This window comes from Chelonoidis abingdonii, chromosome 1 (genome assembly GCF_003597395.2).
Source record: "Chelonoidis abingdonii isolate Lonesome George chromosome 1, CheloAbing_2.0, whole genome shotgun sequence".
Taxonomy (NCBI): domain Eukaryota; kingdom Metazoa; phylum Chordata; order Testudines; family Testudinidae; genus Chelonoidis; species Chelonoidis abingdonii.
The window spans coordinates 216,447,712-216,465,808 of record NC_133769.1 but is presented as its reverse complement, the minus strand read 5'-3'; the positions used below and the strand labels follow the sequence as shown (position 1 = coordinate 216,465,808).

The 18,097-nt window shown below is 43.8% G+C and overlaps 1 protein-coding gene across 3 annotated transcripts in view; it reads left to right on the top strand.

The window, feature by feature from the left end:
* Positions 1–18,097, top strand: part of CYBB (cytochrome b-245 beta chain) — a 63,084-nt gene that overhangs the window by 19,599 nt on the left and 25,388 nt on the right. The window contains exons 1-3 of one of the 3 annotated variants that reach the window (XM_032772033.2): positions 4,083–4,170; positions 14,690–14,785; positions 16,781–16,891. The exons of 1 other annotated variant lie outside the window; for it this stretch is intronic. In XM_032772033.2, coding sequence (XP_032627924.1) covers positions 4,150–4,170; positions 14,690–14,785; positions 16,781–16,891 — 228 coding nt within the window. In that variant the 5' untranslated portion in view covers positions 4,083–4,149. Of the gene's footprint in view, positions 1–4,082; positions 4,171–11,109; positions 11,544–14,689; positions 14,786–16,780; positions 16,892–18,097 lie in introns of those variants that run through there. One more of the 3 variants, XM_032771950.2, reaches the window with a different exon arrangement.

The following is an 18,097-nucleotide window of genomic DNA, read 5'->3' as shown; positions in this document are numbered from 1 at the left end:
CATCACTTATTCATCAGGACTTCTCCTGTGCTAATTCTCTGGCTAAATTCTTTGTGCAGACTTTCCATGGGTGAAAGCCACATTTATATATACAGTTACACATACATGGGGGACTTCTACAGATTTCTGGAGTGTGATTTAGTAGGACTGGTTTGAAATTTTGCTACCAAGTATCTCAAGCAGGCTGGAAATAGGTTTGAAAAATCAATCTGCTTTTATTTAAAAAGAAACAAAGACTAACTCTTTCTTTTCTTTCTTCCTTTGATGTAACCTCTTTAGAATATCTATGTGAGCTTCATACCCTGCTCATTTCAGCCAAGAGTTCCATTGAAAAAGGTAGATCTGTTTTTCAAGGCTTTAGATATAAAATTCTGTAAACAATGCTGCAAGCTTCTGTAAGTGTTCAGTATTAAAAGCCCAAGAGAAATTCTATCTGGATGAAATTAACCTCTGTGCAGAGAGCTAGTGCAAGGCCTACTGAGCACAGAAGACACACTCAAGCAAATAGGGAGAGCAATCTCAGAGCTTTCCCCAGAAACTTTATTATGCCCACTGCAGCCAAGTGAAATTCAGCCCTGTGCACAGGGCCAGCTTTAAGGTCAAAGCACTAGTGAGTCCATTAATAGCTGTTAGCCAGGATGGGTAAGGAATGGTGTCCCTAGCCTCTGTTTGTCAGAGGGTGGAGATGGATGGCAGGAGAGAGATCACTTGATCATTACCTGTTAGGTTCACTCCTTCTGGGGAACCTGGCATTGGCCACTGTCGGCAGACGGGATACTGGGCTCGATGGACCTTTGGTCTGACCTGGTACGGCCGTTCTTATGTTCTTAGGTTATGTTCTCATTTCAGCCATTGAGGGCTTTGCATGCTAATTCAAACAAGTCTCTTGACTTGATGGGGACAAACCCAGAGGAAGAGACGTTGTAGCTGGTGTCTTTCTCATGAAACTTAACAAAGGGAAAAATGTAAAACTAGCAAATTTGGTGGCAAGAGATGTAAAATTCTACATCAGGAGAGGGCTTAAGTGGGACTTAAATGGCACATGGGCCTTGGGCTGTTCCTTGACACAGGGGTGAATTTCACCAGCCATGTATTGGCATTCTAGCTAGATTATGATTTTCAGTTGAAAGCTACGTAGCTGACTCCCTGGCAGCAGGGTTCATTATATTACATCATCTTGCTTAGATATCTCCATTACACGGGATGCTATCCCACAGTGGTTCCCCTATTGATATTATTCAAACTAAATCACTGTCATCCAAATAGAAATGAGTCAGAAGTCATATCTACAAGACGTGGAACTGGCAGTGCCTTTCTGCAGGTACCTGGTGGGTAAGCTATGTCAGCCGTCACTGCCCCACAGAGGTATTGTCAAAGGGATAATAAGTGAGATGCCATCGAACAGTTAATTTATAAGGATAGGTGAAAGTATACTGCTATAGTTAAACCACTACAAACCCTCCAGCATGGATTCAGTTATGCCATTATAGCTACTCCCATACCAGAAGGGGTATAAGGCCATAAGTACACTAGAAGGCTTTGCCAGCATAGTTAGATTGGTATAGCTGTACTGGCAAAACACTCCTTGTGTGGATACTGCTACACTGGCAAAACTGCCATCTCTATTGTACAACATAAACTATATGGTTAAAAGTGCAGTTTTGCCAGTATAGTTGGATCTGCACTAGGGGCACTAGAGGCTTTTGCTAGTCCAGCTATGTCAGTAAAAAAATCACACTGCTTCACACACCAACCAACAAAGCTATGCTGACAACCACCTTCTAGTGTAGGTATAGCTTTATGCTACAGTATGAGGCACCTTTATATCAATATAACTGCATCCATATTGGGCTTTAATCAATATAACTGTATCAATTAAAAAGACACCCCCACACCCCCACACCCCAACACAGTTTTACCAATGCAACTTTTAAGTGTAGACTAGGCCTTGGATTCCGGAGACCACTGCCTGGATGCACACATACTTGCCCAACCCTTTCCATTTGTGTGGAAGAGCTCAGGTGTCAGTGGATCATCACCAGATCATCCACCCCAGCAGCATTTGTGACTCCAGTCTGGCTGGAATCTCAGAGGCAGCACTGAAAGCAGGGACCCTCCCCACTGGAGTCGCTGTGGCACTCTGCTGCATCCTGACCCACCCCTGACACAGCAATGGATCCATGCTGCTGAGTTTCCTTCTACAGCCATTGCGCCTTTGCCTCCTCGGTTCTAATCAAAAAGAGAGAAAGTGCCTAAGTTAATACTGACTAGGCTCTAACACCCTCAAAGGTGCTTTTATAGGTTTAGTGATATAGATGTAATCATTGTGGAGGAGGGGGAAATGAGGGGCACCTGGTTTCCCCTTATCCAGGCACATTTTACTGCCCTGCTTAGGTACCTATCTGAGTGCCAGGAGCACCAATGTTTTCTCACTCCTGTCCTTGTTTCTGCAACTCTTCTAACAGAGTTAAGCCACTGTTTAATGGAAGAGGAGGAATAAGGCTACAGAGGCAGAGGATGACTCTTCTTCCATACGCTCCCCTTGCATAGATCTAATGAGTTTTCATCCATATCTACCTGTGGATGAAGAGGGGAGAACTTGGACCACTGATAGTAAATTATCTAATACATAATTATTCCTTATTCCCATAAATCATAGAATTATAGAACTGGAACGGACCTCAAGAGGCTTTCTAGTCCAGTCCCCTGCACTCAAGGCAGGACTAAGTATTATCGAGACTGGAGATCAGCAACCTTTGGCATGTAGCCCATCAGGGAAATCTGCAGGGAAGCGGCAGCCAGCACATCCCTCAGCCCGTGCCACTTCTTGCAGCCCCCATTGGCCTGGAGCAGCAAACTGCAGCCAGTAGGAGCTGCGATCGGCTGAACCAGCGGATGTTGCAGGTAAACAACCCATCCCGACCCCTCAGCAGATTTCCGTAACAGGCCACATGCCAAAGGTTGCTGATCCCTGATCTAGACCTTCCCTGACAGGTATTTGTCAAACCTGCTCTTAAAAGTCCCCAGTGATGGAGATTCCACAGCCTCCCTCGGCTATTTATTCCAGTGCTTAACCACTCTGACAGTTAGGAAGTTTTTGCCCTTGCTGCAATTTCAGCCCATTGCTTCTTGTCCTATCCTCAGAGGTTAAGAACAACAATTTTTCTCCCTCCTCCTTGTAACAACCTTTTATGTACTTGAAAACTGTTATGCCCCTTCTTGGTCTTCTCTTCTTCAGACTAAACAAACCCAATTTTTTCAATCTTCCATCATAGGTCATGTTTTCTAGATCTTTAATCATTTTTGTTGTTCTTCTCTGGACTTTCTCCAATTTGTCCACATCCTTCCTGAAATGTGGCATCCAGAACTGGACACAACACTCCAGTTGAAGACTAACCAGTGCGGAGTAGAGCGGAAGAATTACTTCTCGTGCCTTGTTAACAACACTCCTGCTAATACATCCCAGAATGATGTTTGCTTTTTTTGCAACAGTGTTACACTGTTGACTCATATTTAACTTGTAATCCACTATGACTCCCAGATGCCTTTCCACAGTGCTCTTTCCTAGGCAGTCACTTGCCATTTTATACATGTGCAACTGATTGTTCCTTCCTAAGTGGAGTACTTTGCACTTGTCCTTATTGAATTTCATTCTATCTACTTCAGACTGTTTCTCCAGTTTGTCCAGATCCTTTTGAATTTTAATCCTATTCTCCAAGGCACTTGTAACCCCTCCCATCATGGTATCATCCACAAACTTTACAAGTGTCCTCTCTATGCTGTTATCTAAATCATTGATGAAGGTTTTGAACAGAATAATAAATGGTATTGTAACAACAGGCTATTGGCTGCCTTGCCTTGCTTTGCTCCCTCACATGGAGGATGTCCAACTACCTGTCCCAGAAATCCTCCTTCTACCATTCACCAGCTTCAGAGAACTCCAGAGCCCCATCCGTTAAGGCTGGTGCACCTTGAAATTCCTGCTGTGTTGGAAGACCAGAGTAAATATGGTAACCCCCTGATATGACTTTGTTTTGCAGGATAGATGGGATCAGACCACATTTTAAATATTCCTGAACAGCACAGCAGCACCACTGAAGTCCATGGTGTGTTCCTGTTTATACGTCAAGAAGGAACTCTATTTGGACCATGCTGGGGAATTGTAACATGGTAGGAATTACTGGGTAGATGGTGTGACAAAGTTCCTCCTCTACCTTGGTGGGTCCTGCACTTATTGGCAGATTTGCTGGCCTCACAGATTCACCCGGTGAGTTGGGAAACAGCCCAGAGACCTTCACCTCTGGTAGAAACCACAGTCCAGGTCAATTCATCTTGTGTTTGATCAGGAGTTGGGAGGTTTGGGGGGAACCCAGGCCCGCCCTCTATTCCGGGTTCCAGCCCAGGGCCCTGTGGACTGCAGCTGTCTAGAGTGCCTCCTGGTACAATTGCACAACAGCTACAACTTCCTGGGCTACTTGCCCATGGCCTCCTCCCAACACCTTCTTTGTCCTCACCACCGGACCTTCCTCCTGATGTCTGATAACGCTTGTACTTCTCAGCTTCTTGCACACTTCTTGCTCCCAGTTCCTCTCACACACTTCCACTCCCACTGGCCTGGCTGGAGTGAGCAATTTTATAGCATCAGAGGGGCCTTAATTAGAGTCAGGTATCTAACAGCCTCACCTGACTCTTAGCAGGTTAATTGAAGTCAGGTGTTCTCATTATCCTGGAGCAGCCTCTGCTCTGGTCTCTCAGGGAACAGAAAACTCCTTATCCAGTGGCCAATATATCTCCCTTCTACTACTCTGCTGTTCCCAACTGGCCTGAGTCTATCACAATAGGAGCAAATCTCCTCCAGCATCCCTGAGTCATATTTCAAAGATTAAGATGTCTGAGTGCACAGCACCCAAATGCGCTACCTGTGTAAATGCCTGGTGTCCACCAGATGGCACTGTCTACTCACTTAGGATGTTAGCTGCCTGCTTCCTCATGCTTGGCCCTGGCTGCAGCCTGCAGACAACCCTCTGTCGCTCTTGCTTTCTCTCCTGTACACTTTTAAATCTCTCTCTTGAAACAGAACTTCCCTCACAGCTTTTTGTTCTGACCTTCTTTCCTCTTGGCCAGGTTAAAAATGAAGGCCTCCATAGTGCAGCGTTTACATGGTTTGTCTATAGAGGTAGGAGGATGCTGTGGAAATTGAAGAAACAAATTAAGGACAGTAATTGGAGAAGGAAGGAGAACGAGCAGAGGTGAAAGTAAGCCGGTCCAGTCAGGTGTACCAGCAAGAGCCAGTACACCGTGCTGGATCACACCGGCTTCCACGGCGGCAATTGAAAGGGCTCTTTCGTGGGCAGCCCAGAGCCCTTTCAATTCCGGCCGCGGCTCTGGCTGCCGGGCTGGGGCCAGAATTTGAAGGGCTCAGAACTCCCCACGGCTGTGGGCAGTCCCGAGCCCTTTAAATCCCCTTTGCGGCTGAGATTTAAAGGGCTCAGAGCTCTCCGCCACTGCGGGGAGCCCAGAGCCCTTTGAATCCCGGCCACGGCTCTGGCAGCTGGGCTGGGGCCAGGATTTAAAGGGCCTGCTCCCCTCAGCGGCAGGAGCTCTGGGCCCTTTAAAACCCTGCCTCAGCTCCGCAAAGCTCGGGGATCCCCCCGGCAGCCAGAGCCCTGGGCCCTTTAATTTGCCCCAGGGGGCTCCCAGCCACCTCTTCAGCTGGGAGCCCCTGGTTGATTTAAAGGCCCTGGGTCTCCCAGCCACAGTTGATGCCCCAGGGCCTTTAAATCTTGAGAGGCCACGCCTCTTCTGGATGAGGCCACGCCCCCCTCAGGACTCCGGCAGTACCAGTAAATCTTGTAAATTACCTTCACCCCTGTGAATGAGCTAGTGTCTTGGTGGGTGGAGGGAAGGAGGGGTAGAGGTAAATGACTAAACTGTGTATGTCTAATTTGCCTTGTATGAATATATTGGTAGGATCTTAGAGAGACAAGGTGGAGGTGATATCATTTATTGGACCAGCTTCTATTGGTGAGAGTGACATGCTTTCAAGCCACATAAAGCTCTTCTTCAGGTCTGGGAAAAATATTCCTAGCGTCACAGATAAGCGCAAGGTGGAACAGATTGTTTAGCATAAGTAGTTAGCGCATACTGTAAGGGACCATTCACTCACCTTGCTTCTCTAATATCTTGGGACTGACATGACAACAACTACACTGCATATTGGTGGATTTGACATTTTTTCCAGATTGTGCTGTCCTGCCTAACTTTTAACTCCTGTAACCTCTAATCTGGCAACCTATTCTGTTTCATCTACCCTGGGCTGGGTAGTAGCATGAAAGGACTCCACGCTTGTAAAATTAAACTGGTTGTTTATTAACAGAACTATTTACAGAGATGCTGCAACTGCAGCTAGCGTTCTAGCCATGTGCACACCGATATGCTTCCTCCAAACTCTTCCTTCCTGCAACATCTGCTCGTTCTTCCAAGTTCTGTGGAGGTTGTTACACTACCTACACTCTACTACTAAAATCCTGCCTCTCCTGCCCCTCTAAATTCATTCAAATGTTGCTTCACCTTCCATGTGTGACCATTGAGTTCACTCCATTTAGTGAAATTTCAGTGTGTCGACTTTTTGTTGAAACTTTCCTAGGTGACATGCTCTAAAGCAGATATTCCTCTCAGCAGTTCCTACTGCATGGGAAGTGGCTTATGTTAGCTTTAATCATAATTTATAAATCTCAGAATAAACACATTTAACAATATACCTAGTGCTAATTTAGCAGACTTTCCATTCAATATTGGATAGACTGGCCTGAGACTGTAGGGGAAGATCGCCTTGCCTTTCACCTTTGGATATTTTCTTGGCCAGAAATGTGTCCATCATGGCAGGTTCAGCTGACATTCCCCCCCACCAGGGCAGAGTGGCTGAATAGGAATGCAATGTGACTTCACACCAGCTCTGTAAAGCCTCACACGGGCTAAGGGCAAAACCAATGGATCTGAGATTAATTAGATCCAGTGACCACAATTTCTCCCATGAGGAGAAACAGGTGAGTTCTGACTTCTACTCCAGCCCAAGAGCCAGCATACCAGCTGCAGAGGGGCTGTGAAGCTGCCTTGTGTCCTGCTTGCAGATGGAGAAGGATTCCCCAGTCCTACCCAAATCCAGTTTACTTTGACCTCTGACTTTGTGCATAGGAGAAGGGAGTGTATGAATTTATCCTTTAAGATGTTATCTACAGCTCTACATCTATTATGGAAATAATGTCTGAATGAACATCTGCCTGGAAACAAGTCCACTTTACATGAGACTATATGCAGGGCTGTATTTCAACCAGCACTTATGCAGGATACGCCACTTGAGGGTGCTATTTCTCTATATAGCACAGGCCTGCTGTGCCATTTAAACCACTGTTTGCTGCTGAAACTGCTAACAGATAGATTCTGTTAATCAACATCTGTGATACTGAGCTTGTAGCTTGCTGGAGCCCTGCTCATGGCTCTCCTGCCTGCTTGAAATAAGATGTTGTGAAATGTCATGATTAAGAAGATAATAATGAGCCACTTTCCCTGAGAACTGAAAAAGGACAATTTAAAGTCCAGTATCAGAGGGATAGCCGTGTTAGTCTGGATCTGTAAAAGCAGCAAAGAATCCTGTGGCACCTTATAGACTAACAGACGTTTTGGAGCATGAGCTTTCGTGCATGTAGTGCATCTGATGAAGTGGGTATTCACCCACGAAAGCTCATGCTCCGAAACGTCTGTTAGTCTATAAGGTGCCACAGGATTCTTTGCTGAATTTAAAGTCCAAGAGACCTAGAGACACCTGTTAAGTCCCACTGGAATCTCTCATTAACGAGGCTGTAGTGATAATGGTGGGTCTGTTGCAATTTTGTCCTGTCATAAGCAGTCTCAGGTGGAATCCATTGCGTCCACAGAAAAGCCTCTATCCTTCTGCCACTCATATCAACTCAGCATGATGAGGCTTTGGAGAGCTGTTTTTATTAATTATTATTATTTTATTTTATTTATTATGAAATGTAATTGTGCCCTTTTTCACTCTCTGGCACAGTCATGAGGTTGTTTAGGCGTTTTGCTAACAGGACTCAAGGAGTCTCAGAATATGTCATTTCTGTGGGATCAGTGATAACAGAGTAACCCAGTGACCATTTCCCCTGGTGCATAAGCACAGGCCTTTTCCCTGCAAGGCACAGAAGGCACCATACAACCGTTGCGCTCCAGTGCAAGTGTGAGCAGATGCTAGCTATAAATGCTAGTATGATGAAACATGAAGCATTACTCGTCTGCATTGAGCAGAAATAATTCTCGAGCCCTTTGCCTGCTCCCTTCCTTCCCCTCAGTAGTGCAAGGTAATAAAGGAGTGGGGGTGGGGGTTGTCAGAAATGAGGATATAAGAGGAGACATGTAGTTCAGGATAATCTCAGCTCAGAAAAGAGGTGCACAGTGGTGGGCTCCCTACTTGACTTGACTTCTACTGCTAAGTAGGGCAACATAGCAGCTGCGCAGCAATGTGCTCAGTAAGCAGGTTCCTTTGTGCTTGCTCTCCTTGGTTTTAAACCTGCAACACTTCACAGCTGTGCACTGTGCAGGGTCAAATCTCTAATGCAGGCAGGTGCTAAACACATGGGTCCAGTGCAACTGCATGGCTTTTAAATGGAGACAGAATTTCACATATGTACACTGACAGGGAATAACGCTGTGCTGACAGGGAGATGGAGTTGGTGAATTTGTACTAGAGGTGTGTGTGAAACAGTCACAAGAAATTCCAAATCCTTGAGCCTTGAACATTTTTCCAAAACTTTTGTGCTGAAATAGGACCTTTATCTAGTGAAAGTTGTACCTGTGAACGTTTTCACTGCAAAGATGTGCAAGATGTTGTACAGAAATCTTTCCCTATCTCAACTGGCCATTTTGCAACATTTTATACAAACAGGAAATTTTGGAGTATGAAAACAAGGGGAATGTCTTTGTTCTGCAATCTCACGTTCTCTCACAAAATAACTATTTTTATCCATGCAGTCTGCTGGCAATATTGCCTTGTCTTGTGTTCACAGATTATGGTAAATATAAAGCTTTCAAAGACTTACAAACACCAGGGGAAGGGAAGTTTCAGTTGTTCATCAACTATAATAGGACATGGAAGTGCCAGGAAGGGAACCAAGGGCCACGTAGGGGACAGGTGCTGGGTATGAATTAGTCACTCCTGGTGAAATCCTAGTCCCATTGAAGTCAATGGCAAAACTCTCATTGACTTCAATGGGGCCAGGATTTCTCCCACAGATCACATCAGCTGTGAGAATAGCTGACATCCACCTTTTGTTTAGACTTACTGAGTGTAATACTCCAGTCTGTCTCCAAGCAGCTATCCCAGTTCAGGGGAGGTTTTGCACATCAGGTGGCCAGTTAAAGCCTATTCTGCTGGGTAATCATTAGTGTGGCAGTTAGAGGTTGTCGGACCTGCTGGAGAGAATGTTTCACCGGCTTATAGAAGTGAATAATATTTTCAGTTGTTATGTTTCTCTTCCTATGAGACATTTGATATTATTCTTCTAAGGGAGCTCTGGTTAGAGAAGAAAAACATCAGATAGTCTAAGTGGCATTTTTTTCTTGACTTTCTTGAGTTGTAGTGTTAGAGAACACAGGATCTCAGCCTTTTTTTTAACCTGTGCCCTCACTACCACCCTTTTTTATTTTGAAGTTAATTATACGGCACCATACTATGGGCGGAGGAGACATTTCTCTTCAGTCCATATGCATTTGATAATGGGACATTTCAAAACCACAACAAAATGTAGGATTTCTCCATTCGTATTGGAAATGCCATGGATCAGACATCTCCCAGTGCTATTGTCAATTCTGGGTCATGACTGTGCGGGGCTCAGTGCTTCTTGGATTCGTGGGGGATCAGGAACTATTCCTGATCCATGTAACTTATGCCTTGACTGCAGTGGTGTCTAAGGAAATATCTGGCAACCCAGAACAGCTGGAATTTAGCGCAGTCTGGCCACACACATCTTCCCTTCTCCCCTGGGGCCATTCTATGGCACCAGCAAATCCCCCTTTAAACTAGGGAACTGGTTTTCCCTGGTGGAGAGATTTGATTGGTTCTTGTGTATCGGGGTTGGGGAGCAGCCCAAAGTCAGCACCTACGTACTGCAGATTTTTGCCCTCAGAACATTCTTTTTACAGACACAAGAGCCAGGAATGCAAGGCCAGGTCCTCGGCTGGTATCAGTTGGTGTAGTTCTGTCAAAGTCAAGTGACAGACCCTTGGGAGCTCTCTGTTTTTAAGGGCATAGGAGATGGATCACACAGGAAATACTAGTCCGGGGAGGGGGCAGGGGAGCATTTTTGGAAGTGGGAAGTTACCACAGACAAGAGTCCTGACCTTGCCCTGAGACCCTCTTCCCTGATCCCCAGTATTGCCCCACGCTACCTTTTTGCTATTATTTACTGCAGCCTTGGACAGCATTTGGGAGTCACATCATTGTCGAGTCCAAGTGTTCCAAAAATCATGAGACTGGCTTAAAAACCCACAAGCCTTCCCAAAGAGAACACATGTGGAGGTCGTCTGGTGTATGAGCCTTTGGGATATATTTGGGTCACAATCTACACGTTGCTCTGCAAGCACAAAGGCTAGAGTCTTTCCCCCGCCCCCTGCTTTATTTTTAAACAAAAACATAAGTTGATTCTCCCATAATCACATGCTCCCAGGAGCTGGGAGTTTATAAAAAGCACCAAGTCTCATGAGAGTTGGCAACGCTTTTGGGCTAACTGGGAAGGCATGTCCACACCACAGCACTGACTGAAGAGCCAAGCAGAGAGCAGTTGGGAGGCAAAGAGGCCCAGATCTTCAGACATATGTAGGTTCCTAACCTCCATTGAAATCAATAGAAGTTAGGAGCCTAAATACTTCTGAAGATCTGGGCCAGAGTTGCTAGTGCATGTCTATCAGGGAAGGGGATGGTAAATCATCTTTGGAGGCTTTTGCGGGATACTGAGCTGCAAGAGAGTAATAAACTGTGGGAGAGAGGAAGTTGAGGGAGGAGACTGGATCAGCAGGTGTGGGAGGGGCAGGGTGTAGTGCTGGGTGGGGAGGATGAGCAAAGGAGGAGTCTGATCATGTGTAGTTTCTCATTCCGCTAAAGGGTTTCACTGTTGTAGTTAAGTGACACCAAGGTTTCGGGCAGAAACACCCTCAAATGACATTTGTTTAACCCAAAGTAGTTCATACACAAGAAAAAATGTCAATTTCCAAGCTCTCCTTATTTAAGGCTGGGTCTTAAGATGTTGTGTTTGTAGAGATGTCAGGAAAGATATAGCAAATTTAAACCATTGCATGGGTCGATGGTTAGCTAATTTCTAGATGAATGACAAAGGAAACAGGTTGCATCAAGACTGCTGCTCTCACTTCCTTCTGTGGGGAGATACACAAATTGCCTGAAGAAGAACAAAGCCAGTGTGCACTCTGCCCCAGCAACAATGGGCAACTGGGTGGTGAACGAGGGACTCTCCATCTTTGTCATTGTAAGTACAATACCTTATTGTGATTCACATTTGGCCACACGTGTTCTGAGAGCTGAAATATGCTGATCACTTTGAGTCAACTTTAGTGTTTCTGATACTGTGGCTCTGGGCAAGCAATAGAATGTGAAGAGAATTACTACTAAAAATTACTGGGTGAAATCCCAGAGTTCCTTAGTAGTGAAGTGCCATTGAGTTCAGTGGGACCAAGTTTTCATTCAGTACTTTGTCTCATTTGATTAGTTATACGCATGTAAGTGTTTGGATGGGAGAGTGATCATGGCATGAGAGAGCGCAAATAACATTACATTTCAATGTAAACTCTATGAATGCAAGAAAAGAAATACCTTATCAGACCATCTAGAAATAAATGTTAATGAAACTGAATTATATAATGTACAGTGCTCAGTGTAGGCTATTTATGTCTGAGTGGCAGATTCTGGGATTCTGCGTATGGGGATCCTTTGTTAAGACTTGCTGTGCTTGACTCTTGTATGAATATGCAGTGAAAAAAATGCTATGTCGTTCTAGCCAGTGAGTTCAATTAGTGCCAGCCAGGATATAAAAGTGGTTGGAATCCTTCTCATGTGTAGGGGAGCTAGGGTCTGGGACAGAGAGATCATCCTGGAAAAGCCAAACTTGGAGAGGAAAACTTAGATGGAGATTTAATAAATGAGTGTTTTATTTGATTTATTAATAAAGCCAAATGTCCCCAAAAGACTAGGTTCAGACTACACAGCCTGTATGGTCGCATGTGTGTATCTACATGCAGCAACACGCATACTAGAAACAGGATGTGAATTCAATCATGATTCCTGTTATGTTCCTGTGCTTTTCTTTTCAACAATTGATTGCTAGCCAAAGATATCTTAAAATCCGGCTTGATATACAGTGCAATTGTGAGAAATAGTGAATTGATTCTATATCTTCAAAAGAGTTACTAGACCATCATGAAGCTGATTTTTAGACATGCTTTCAAAATGTCTAAAAATAATGTAATAATGCTGATGATGTGTAATAAGTTTATTAAATGAATAACCATAAATTAGTTTGGAAAGTCATAGGTACTGATCTTGCAAATACTTTTGAATATGATTAATTTTATAGACCTGAACAGTGCCACTGAAATCAATGTTCAGGTGCCTATAATTACGAATGTGAGCAAGTGTTTGCAGGATCAGAGCTTTAATCTACCTGAGGCAAAAGAAATGATACTTTCATATTTAAGAGCTCAGCTGCTCTTTTTTCACACTAAAGAGCCTGTCTTGAGGAAATAGTAATGATACAAAAGATATAGATATTCAGTTCTGTAATAACAGTTACCTATAACTAGTCACAGAATTTTTGCCAGATGCTATTAAAGCTAATATTCTATATACCAATAGGAAAAAAAATAGGCTTAGAAATATAACATCTGTGGTTCCTGAAATGTGAACTTCTGTAGTCAGGAATGGATTGTGCCTGCCATTTACTGTCCATAATGATATCAGTAGCTAGGACATATTTAAAAATGAGGTATGAAAATCCTGATGGCTTGAAAAATCAATATATTGTGCTGTCATGGTCAGTGCTTCAAGTAAGCATAAGCTCACAGGAGCTGAGCTCTGGCATGTCTTCCTCACAAGAGCTGCACATTAGCTGAATTAAAACAAAAGTGTATTTTCACTAGAGTAAGAAAAACGAGGAGTTATTTGAATTAGATTGAAAGAAAAATAAGTAAAGGTGTAGAGACAGAAACAAGTCAAAGGAAAGCTTCTTTAGAGGGTCTGACTGGAACAGCGTTCAGCACTGTTCACTGTTACAATATTGTATGCTACTTGGGTGTTATTCCCCTGGCTAGACTTGTAATGCAGCCTTAGGAGTTCTTCCGAATTTTTCTTCCTGCTTTACACTTTCTCTGTAATAGAGATCTGGGGTCGGATTCTCCTCTCACACATTCCAGTTTTACACTGGTGGAACTCCATTCCCTTCAGTGGTGTCACCCCTGATTTACCCTAATGTAAGCGGGAGGAGAAAAAGGCCTTCAGGGTCTAGGTTGGCCCCAGGCTTTATTACAATGCTAGTGAGGGCCGGGGGCCATTGTGGGAGCAACACCTGAATCCTTAGGGTAGGAGTAAGGGAGTGCAGCACTATAATTTCTACCACCCCAAACCCTCAACAGGAGGTTTGATTCTCCCCCAACTCACTGGTCCCTCCTCCCCATCCCTTCCATGTGTTTCTTTCCCACTTGGTCCATCCACCTGGGGCTGAGCACAGGGGTGCAAACTGCCCATAGCCCCCAGCTATTGCTCTGTGGGACTTGAAGCCAAACAACTATCTCCAAAACTGGGTAGGATGGGCCAGAGGGAACTATGCTGATGCAGTGAGACCTGGTGGGCTGTGTGCTCTGGCAGGGATTTCACCAGGACTCGGACTGAGCTTATAGCTACCCTTGCTCTGTAGAAACTGTAGGAGGGAGATCACAGTACAGTTGAAAGCCACCCCAGCCCTTTGGCACAGTTTCAACCCCTGGCTGCTACAAGGGGAAATCCGGCTGAAGACCTGCCATTAATAATAGTCATCAGCTCAACCATGCACACAGGGTCACATGTGCCTCACAAAACCACCTGAGCTAAAGGGGACATTTGGTAAGCTGCTGCGGTACTATGGCTTATTTCCTCTATAGGCTACAACCTTTCAGAGGGTGGTCTAATCACACACACTTAAAAAGATCTGATGTTGCATCCAATTCAGGGCAATGGTACAAATAAATGTTAGTCAGTATGTGTAGTCTTAGGGAGGATTGTTAGCTGTAGGGTTATTCCATTAGTGTATATGCCTGGAGAGGAAACAGGGGATTTAATGGGGATGGGAGCTGGGGTGGGGTGTGGGGAAATTATAATACAGAATGAAGGGGTGGCACAAAATAATAACAATAATAATAAAACACCTTAATCACTGCCCCTGAGGAAATGGCAGCCTCCATTATATTCAAGAGGTAAATATGGTGAAGATTTTAAGGCCAGAAAGGGTTATTAGATCAGCTAGTGTGACCTCCTGAATACCATAAGCCATAGATTTTCATCCTGTAACTCCTGTATTGAGCCCATTTTGTGTCTGACTAAAACATATCTTTTGATTGCTTCCAATCATGTTTTTTTCTCATTCAGCTTGTGTGGCTGGGGTTAAATGCCTTCCTCTTTTGGTGGTACTACAGAGTATATGATGTTCCAGTCAAATACCACTATAGCAGAAAGCTTCTTGGGGTAAGTACAGCATGTATGTTACCATGGCATATACTGAAGAGATACAATTTTAACTACGTCTTCCTATTTTGTCCTCAATTCTATTTGGTGGAGACAGTAGCAGTTCAAAATTCATACAAACAGATAATTGAACACACATGGTGCTTTCAAACAGAAAAATGGAATGCAGAGTAGACAAATCCCATTTTGTAGATGTCTTCCAGGAAGATTCACACTCCTTTTAATTAAAAAATAGAACACAGATCGTGACTGCTTTATTAAGCAGAAGCTGTGCAGAGTATTTCCCTGGAATGAAAAAAAAGCTATCTTAATCATTTTTTTCGTAGAATCATTTTTCTATTCTGAAGTGAATAGTTTACAGATCTGTTTGCCCACAGGGCTAGTTGTCATTTATGATTATATCAAAATATAGCTATATATAAGACCCCGGAGTACCAAATGTAATCCAATTGGCTGACATAGGTCATGTGACCTATTGTAAACTAGTTTCCAAAGCTTACTAATCACAGAGTCATAGACTTTAACGTCAGAAGGGACCATTATGATCATCTAGTCTGACCTCCTGCACAATGCAGGCCACAGAATCTCACCCATCCACTTCTATAACAAACCCCTAACCTATGTCTGAGTTATTGAAGTTGTCTAATTGTGGTTTGAAGACCTCAAGCTGCAGAGAATCCTCCAGCAATCACATTACCACATTAGACAGGATGAAACAGACTGTTGCTAAAGCCAATTTGTGAGATGCTGCAAGAGATTCAAATCAAGCTGATTTCTATTAGTATTTTTATGTACTACAGAGAAGTCAGTGGTGGGAATTGCTCATATTTTTAAAAAAGTGATCATGGTAGAACCTCATTATTGCAAAAGTTACTGTTGGCTCTGCATCATAAAACAACATGGTATTTTCCACAAAGTTACTGATTTGATTCAACAAAGCTGAGAATCTTGCTCTTGCTTTCACAGTCAAATATATTGGCCAAATTCTGCTCTTATTTATAAGGGTGCAATGCCCTTTGAAGTGCTGCTTCCGTAATTGAAAGCAGAATTTTTCCAACATTGCTCAGTCTGAATGGAGATTTACAAATTGTTCCTCCATCCTTAATAAAAAAAAAAGCAAGCTTTTTCATCCGTTTTTTGTTGCTCTTTGTTGAGGTTGTAAATCTGAAACCATAAGGAATATGATGATCAATACAATGTTTTCTTTTAAAATGGCACCGATCATAAAAAGAAAGAGAAACCTGTATTTACAGAAAATTATTGGACTAAATCTAGTCCTAGTTTCTTTCTTGAATATATATATTATAAGATACACTTTCCTAGTATGCTGTACCCCTCTTCATATGACTTCCTACTAATCTTCAATGAGACCACATTCTAATAGTCATCAGATGGGGGACTGCTAACTAGTTACATCTGCTCTGCGTTTGGCCTCAGCTGTCAGACCTAACAGTGAGCCTTTAAAATAATGAGATAATTTAAACACTGAAAAGAGAAGCAAGGTTTTATTTGAAGGCATCTCTGTGCTGCTATATGTGTGTTCAACTGATCTGTACAGAGCAGTACTTGGTGAAATCTAAATGACATCCTTAATTCTCAGTTGTGCTCAGGCTAAGTGTAAAGGAGCTTTAGGGTGAGTGAGCATCAGGACTCAGGGTACATCTACAGTGTCACTGAGGGGGTGCCTCCCATCCTGGCTACACAGACATGCTAGCTTTGCTTGAACTAGCATGCTAAAAATAGCAGTGTGGCTGTTGCAGCATCGGCTAGCTTGGACTTGGCAGGGGCAGTCAGGTGGGCTTGTACTTGGCAGCTAGCCTGTGCTGCCATGATGGCTGTACTGCTATTTTTAACATGCTAGCTCAAGCAGTGCTAGCACATGTCTGTCTGCCCAGGCTGGGAGGTAACCTCCTTCCTAGCTGCTGGGTAGACATGCCCTTAGTTTCTTACACGATGTGCTGTACTGATATTGCCATGTGTAACATTTCATTACAGTCTGCTTTGGCTTGGGCACGAGCACCTGCAGCCTGTTTGAATTTCAACTGCTTGCTGATTCTGCTGCCAGTCTGTCGAAACCTGCTCTCCTTCCTCAGAGGATCCAGTGCGGTAAGATGAAGAAAGACTTTCAGAATACTTGAGAGAGAGTGGCTCACATTACTGAGCTTGAGTTCCCCAAAAGTATCTTTCTTTTTACGTGCCTCTTTTCAGAAGTAATGAAGTCCTGAGTTTTGCCGTGGAAGAGAAGTGAGGGTTATACACTGAGAACAAATGAACCACAAAGGCCTCACTTTCTAACTGTCATCCCTGGAGTTGCACCCATTTATGCCAGAGATGAATTTGGCCCCTGGCTTCTAACTTCGTGCCTGAAATTTTGAAAGAAAGAAAAATATTTTCAAAAACTATGAGAGCTGGATTTTCACACTTGATCCTTCTCTTACTTTCTCCCTTCTCTGCAGCACATGGTTTATGCCAGACTCAGGCTAAAATTGCTTAACAGCCTTCTGACCTTCTCTGGTCTATGGAGTACAGGTGAAATAGGCTGCATATGAGAAGCACCACTAAGTGGTGTTCCGTGCTAGCTGAAATTGTGAGTGATCTTCCATGGTAGCCCTAACCAGTGCACACTGCAGCAATCTAGCAATCAAGACATGGATAACTGAGAGGAAAATATTCTATCCAAGCACAAACCTATCCTTGACTACTACAGTCAGGACGCCAAAAGGAACTCCAGGTTGCAAACCTTAACACAAAATGTTCAAATGAGGAAGGAGATACCATCTGATGTAGTTACCTCTCCTCCTAACCCTATCCCATTACCTCAGCTTTATCTGAATTTCACTTGGTCACCTTGTTCTCATCAAAAGCTACAATCAGGCACTGGGAAACTAAAGACGCTACTCTATCATGGTCCAATGAAAGAGAATCACAGGACAGTTCCCATGCAAAACGTCTTATCCTCCCTCTTCTTTCTTCCTATATTCCTCAGCACAAACACGTACATACCCAGTTGCTCCAGTTCAAGAAGTTGATTTAGATCTGTAAAGCCTTGTAAGAAAGATTTCATGCCTTAGAGATGCCTTCCCTTGATTACGCGCCATCTCAAGGATTGCGGTCAGTTGGGACTTTCTTACCAGGTTTCTCCAGGTCTCCTACAAAGATTTTCTCAGTAGGCTGCCCTCAGCCCAAGGCTGTTGGCCTAAAGACTGTGTTGCAAGGTTTATCTAGGCCTTTGCATGAGGCTGGTGGGCTGAGTGTTATTTGTAGGCTAGAGGGGGTGATTTTATAGTTGAAGGATTTGTTTGTCTTAGTGCT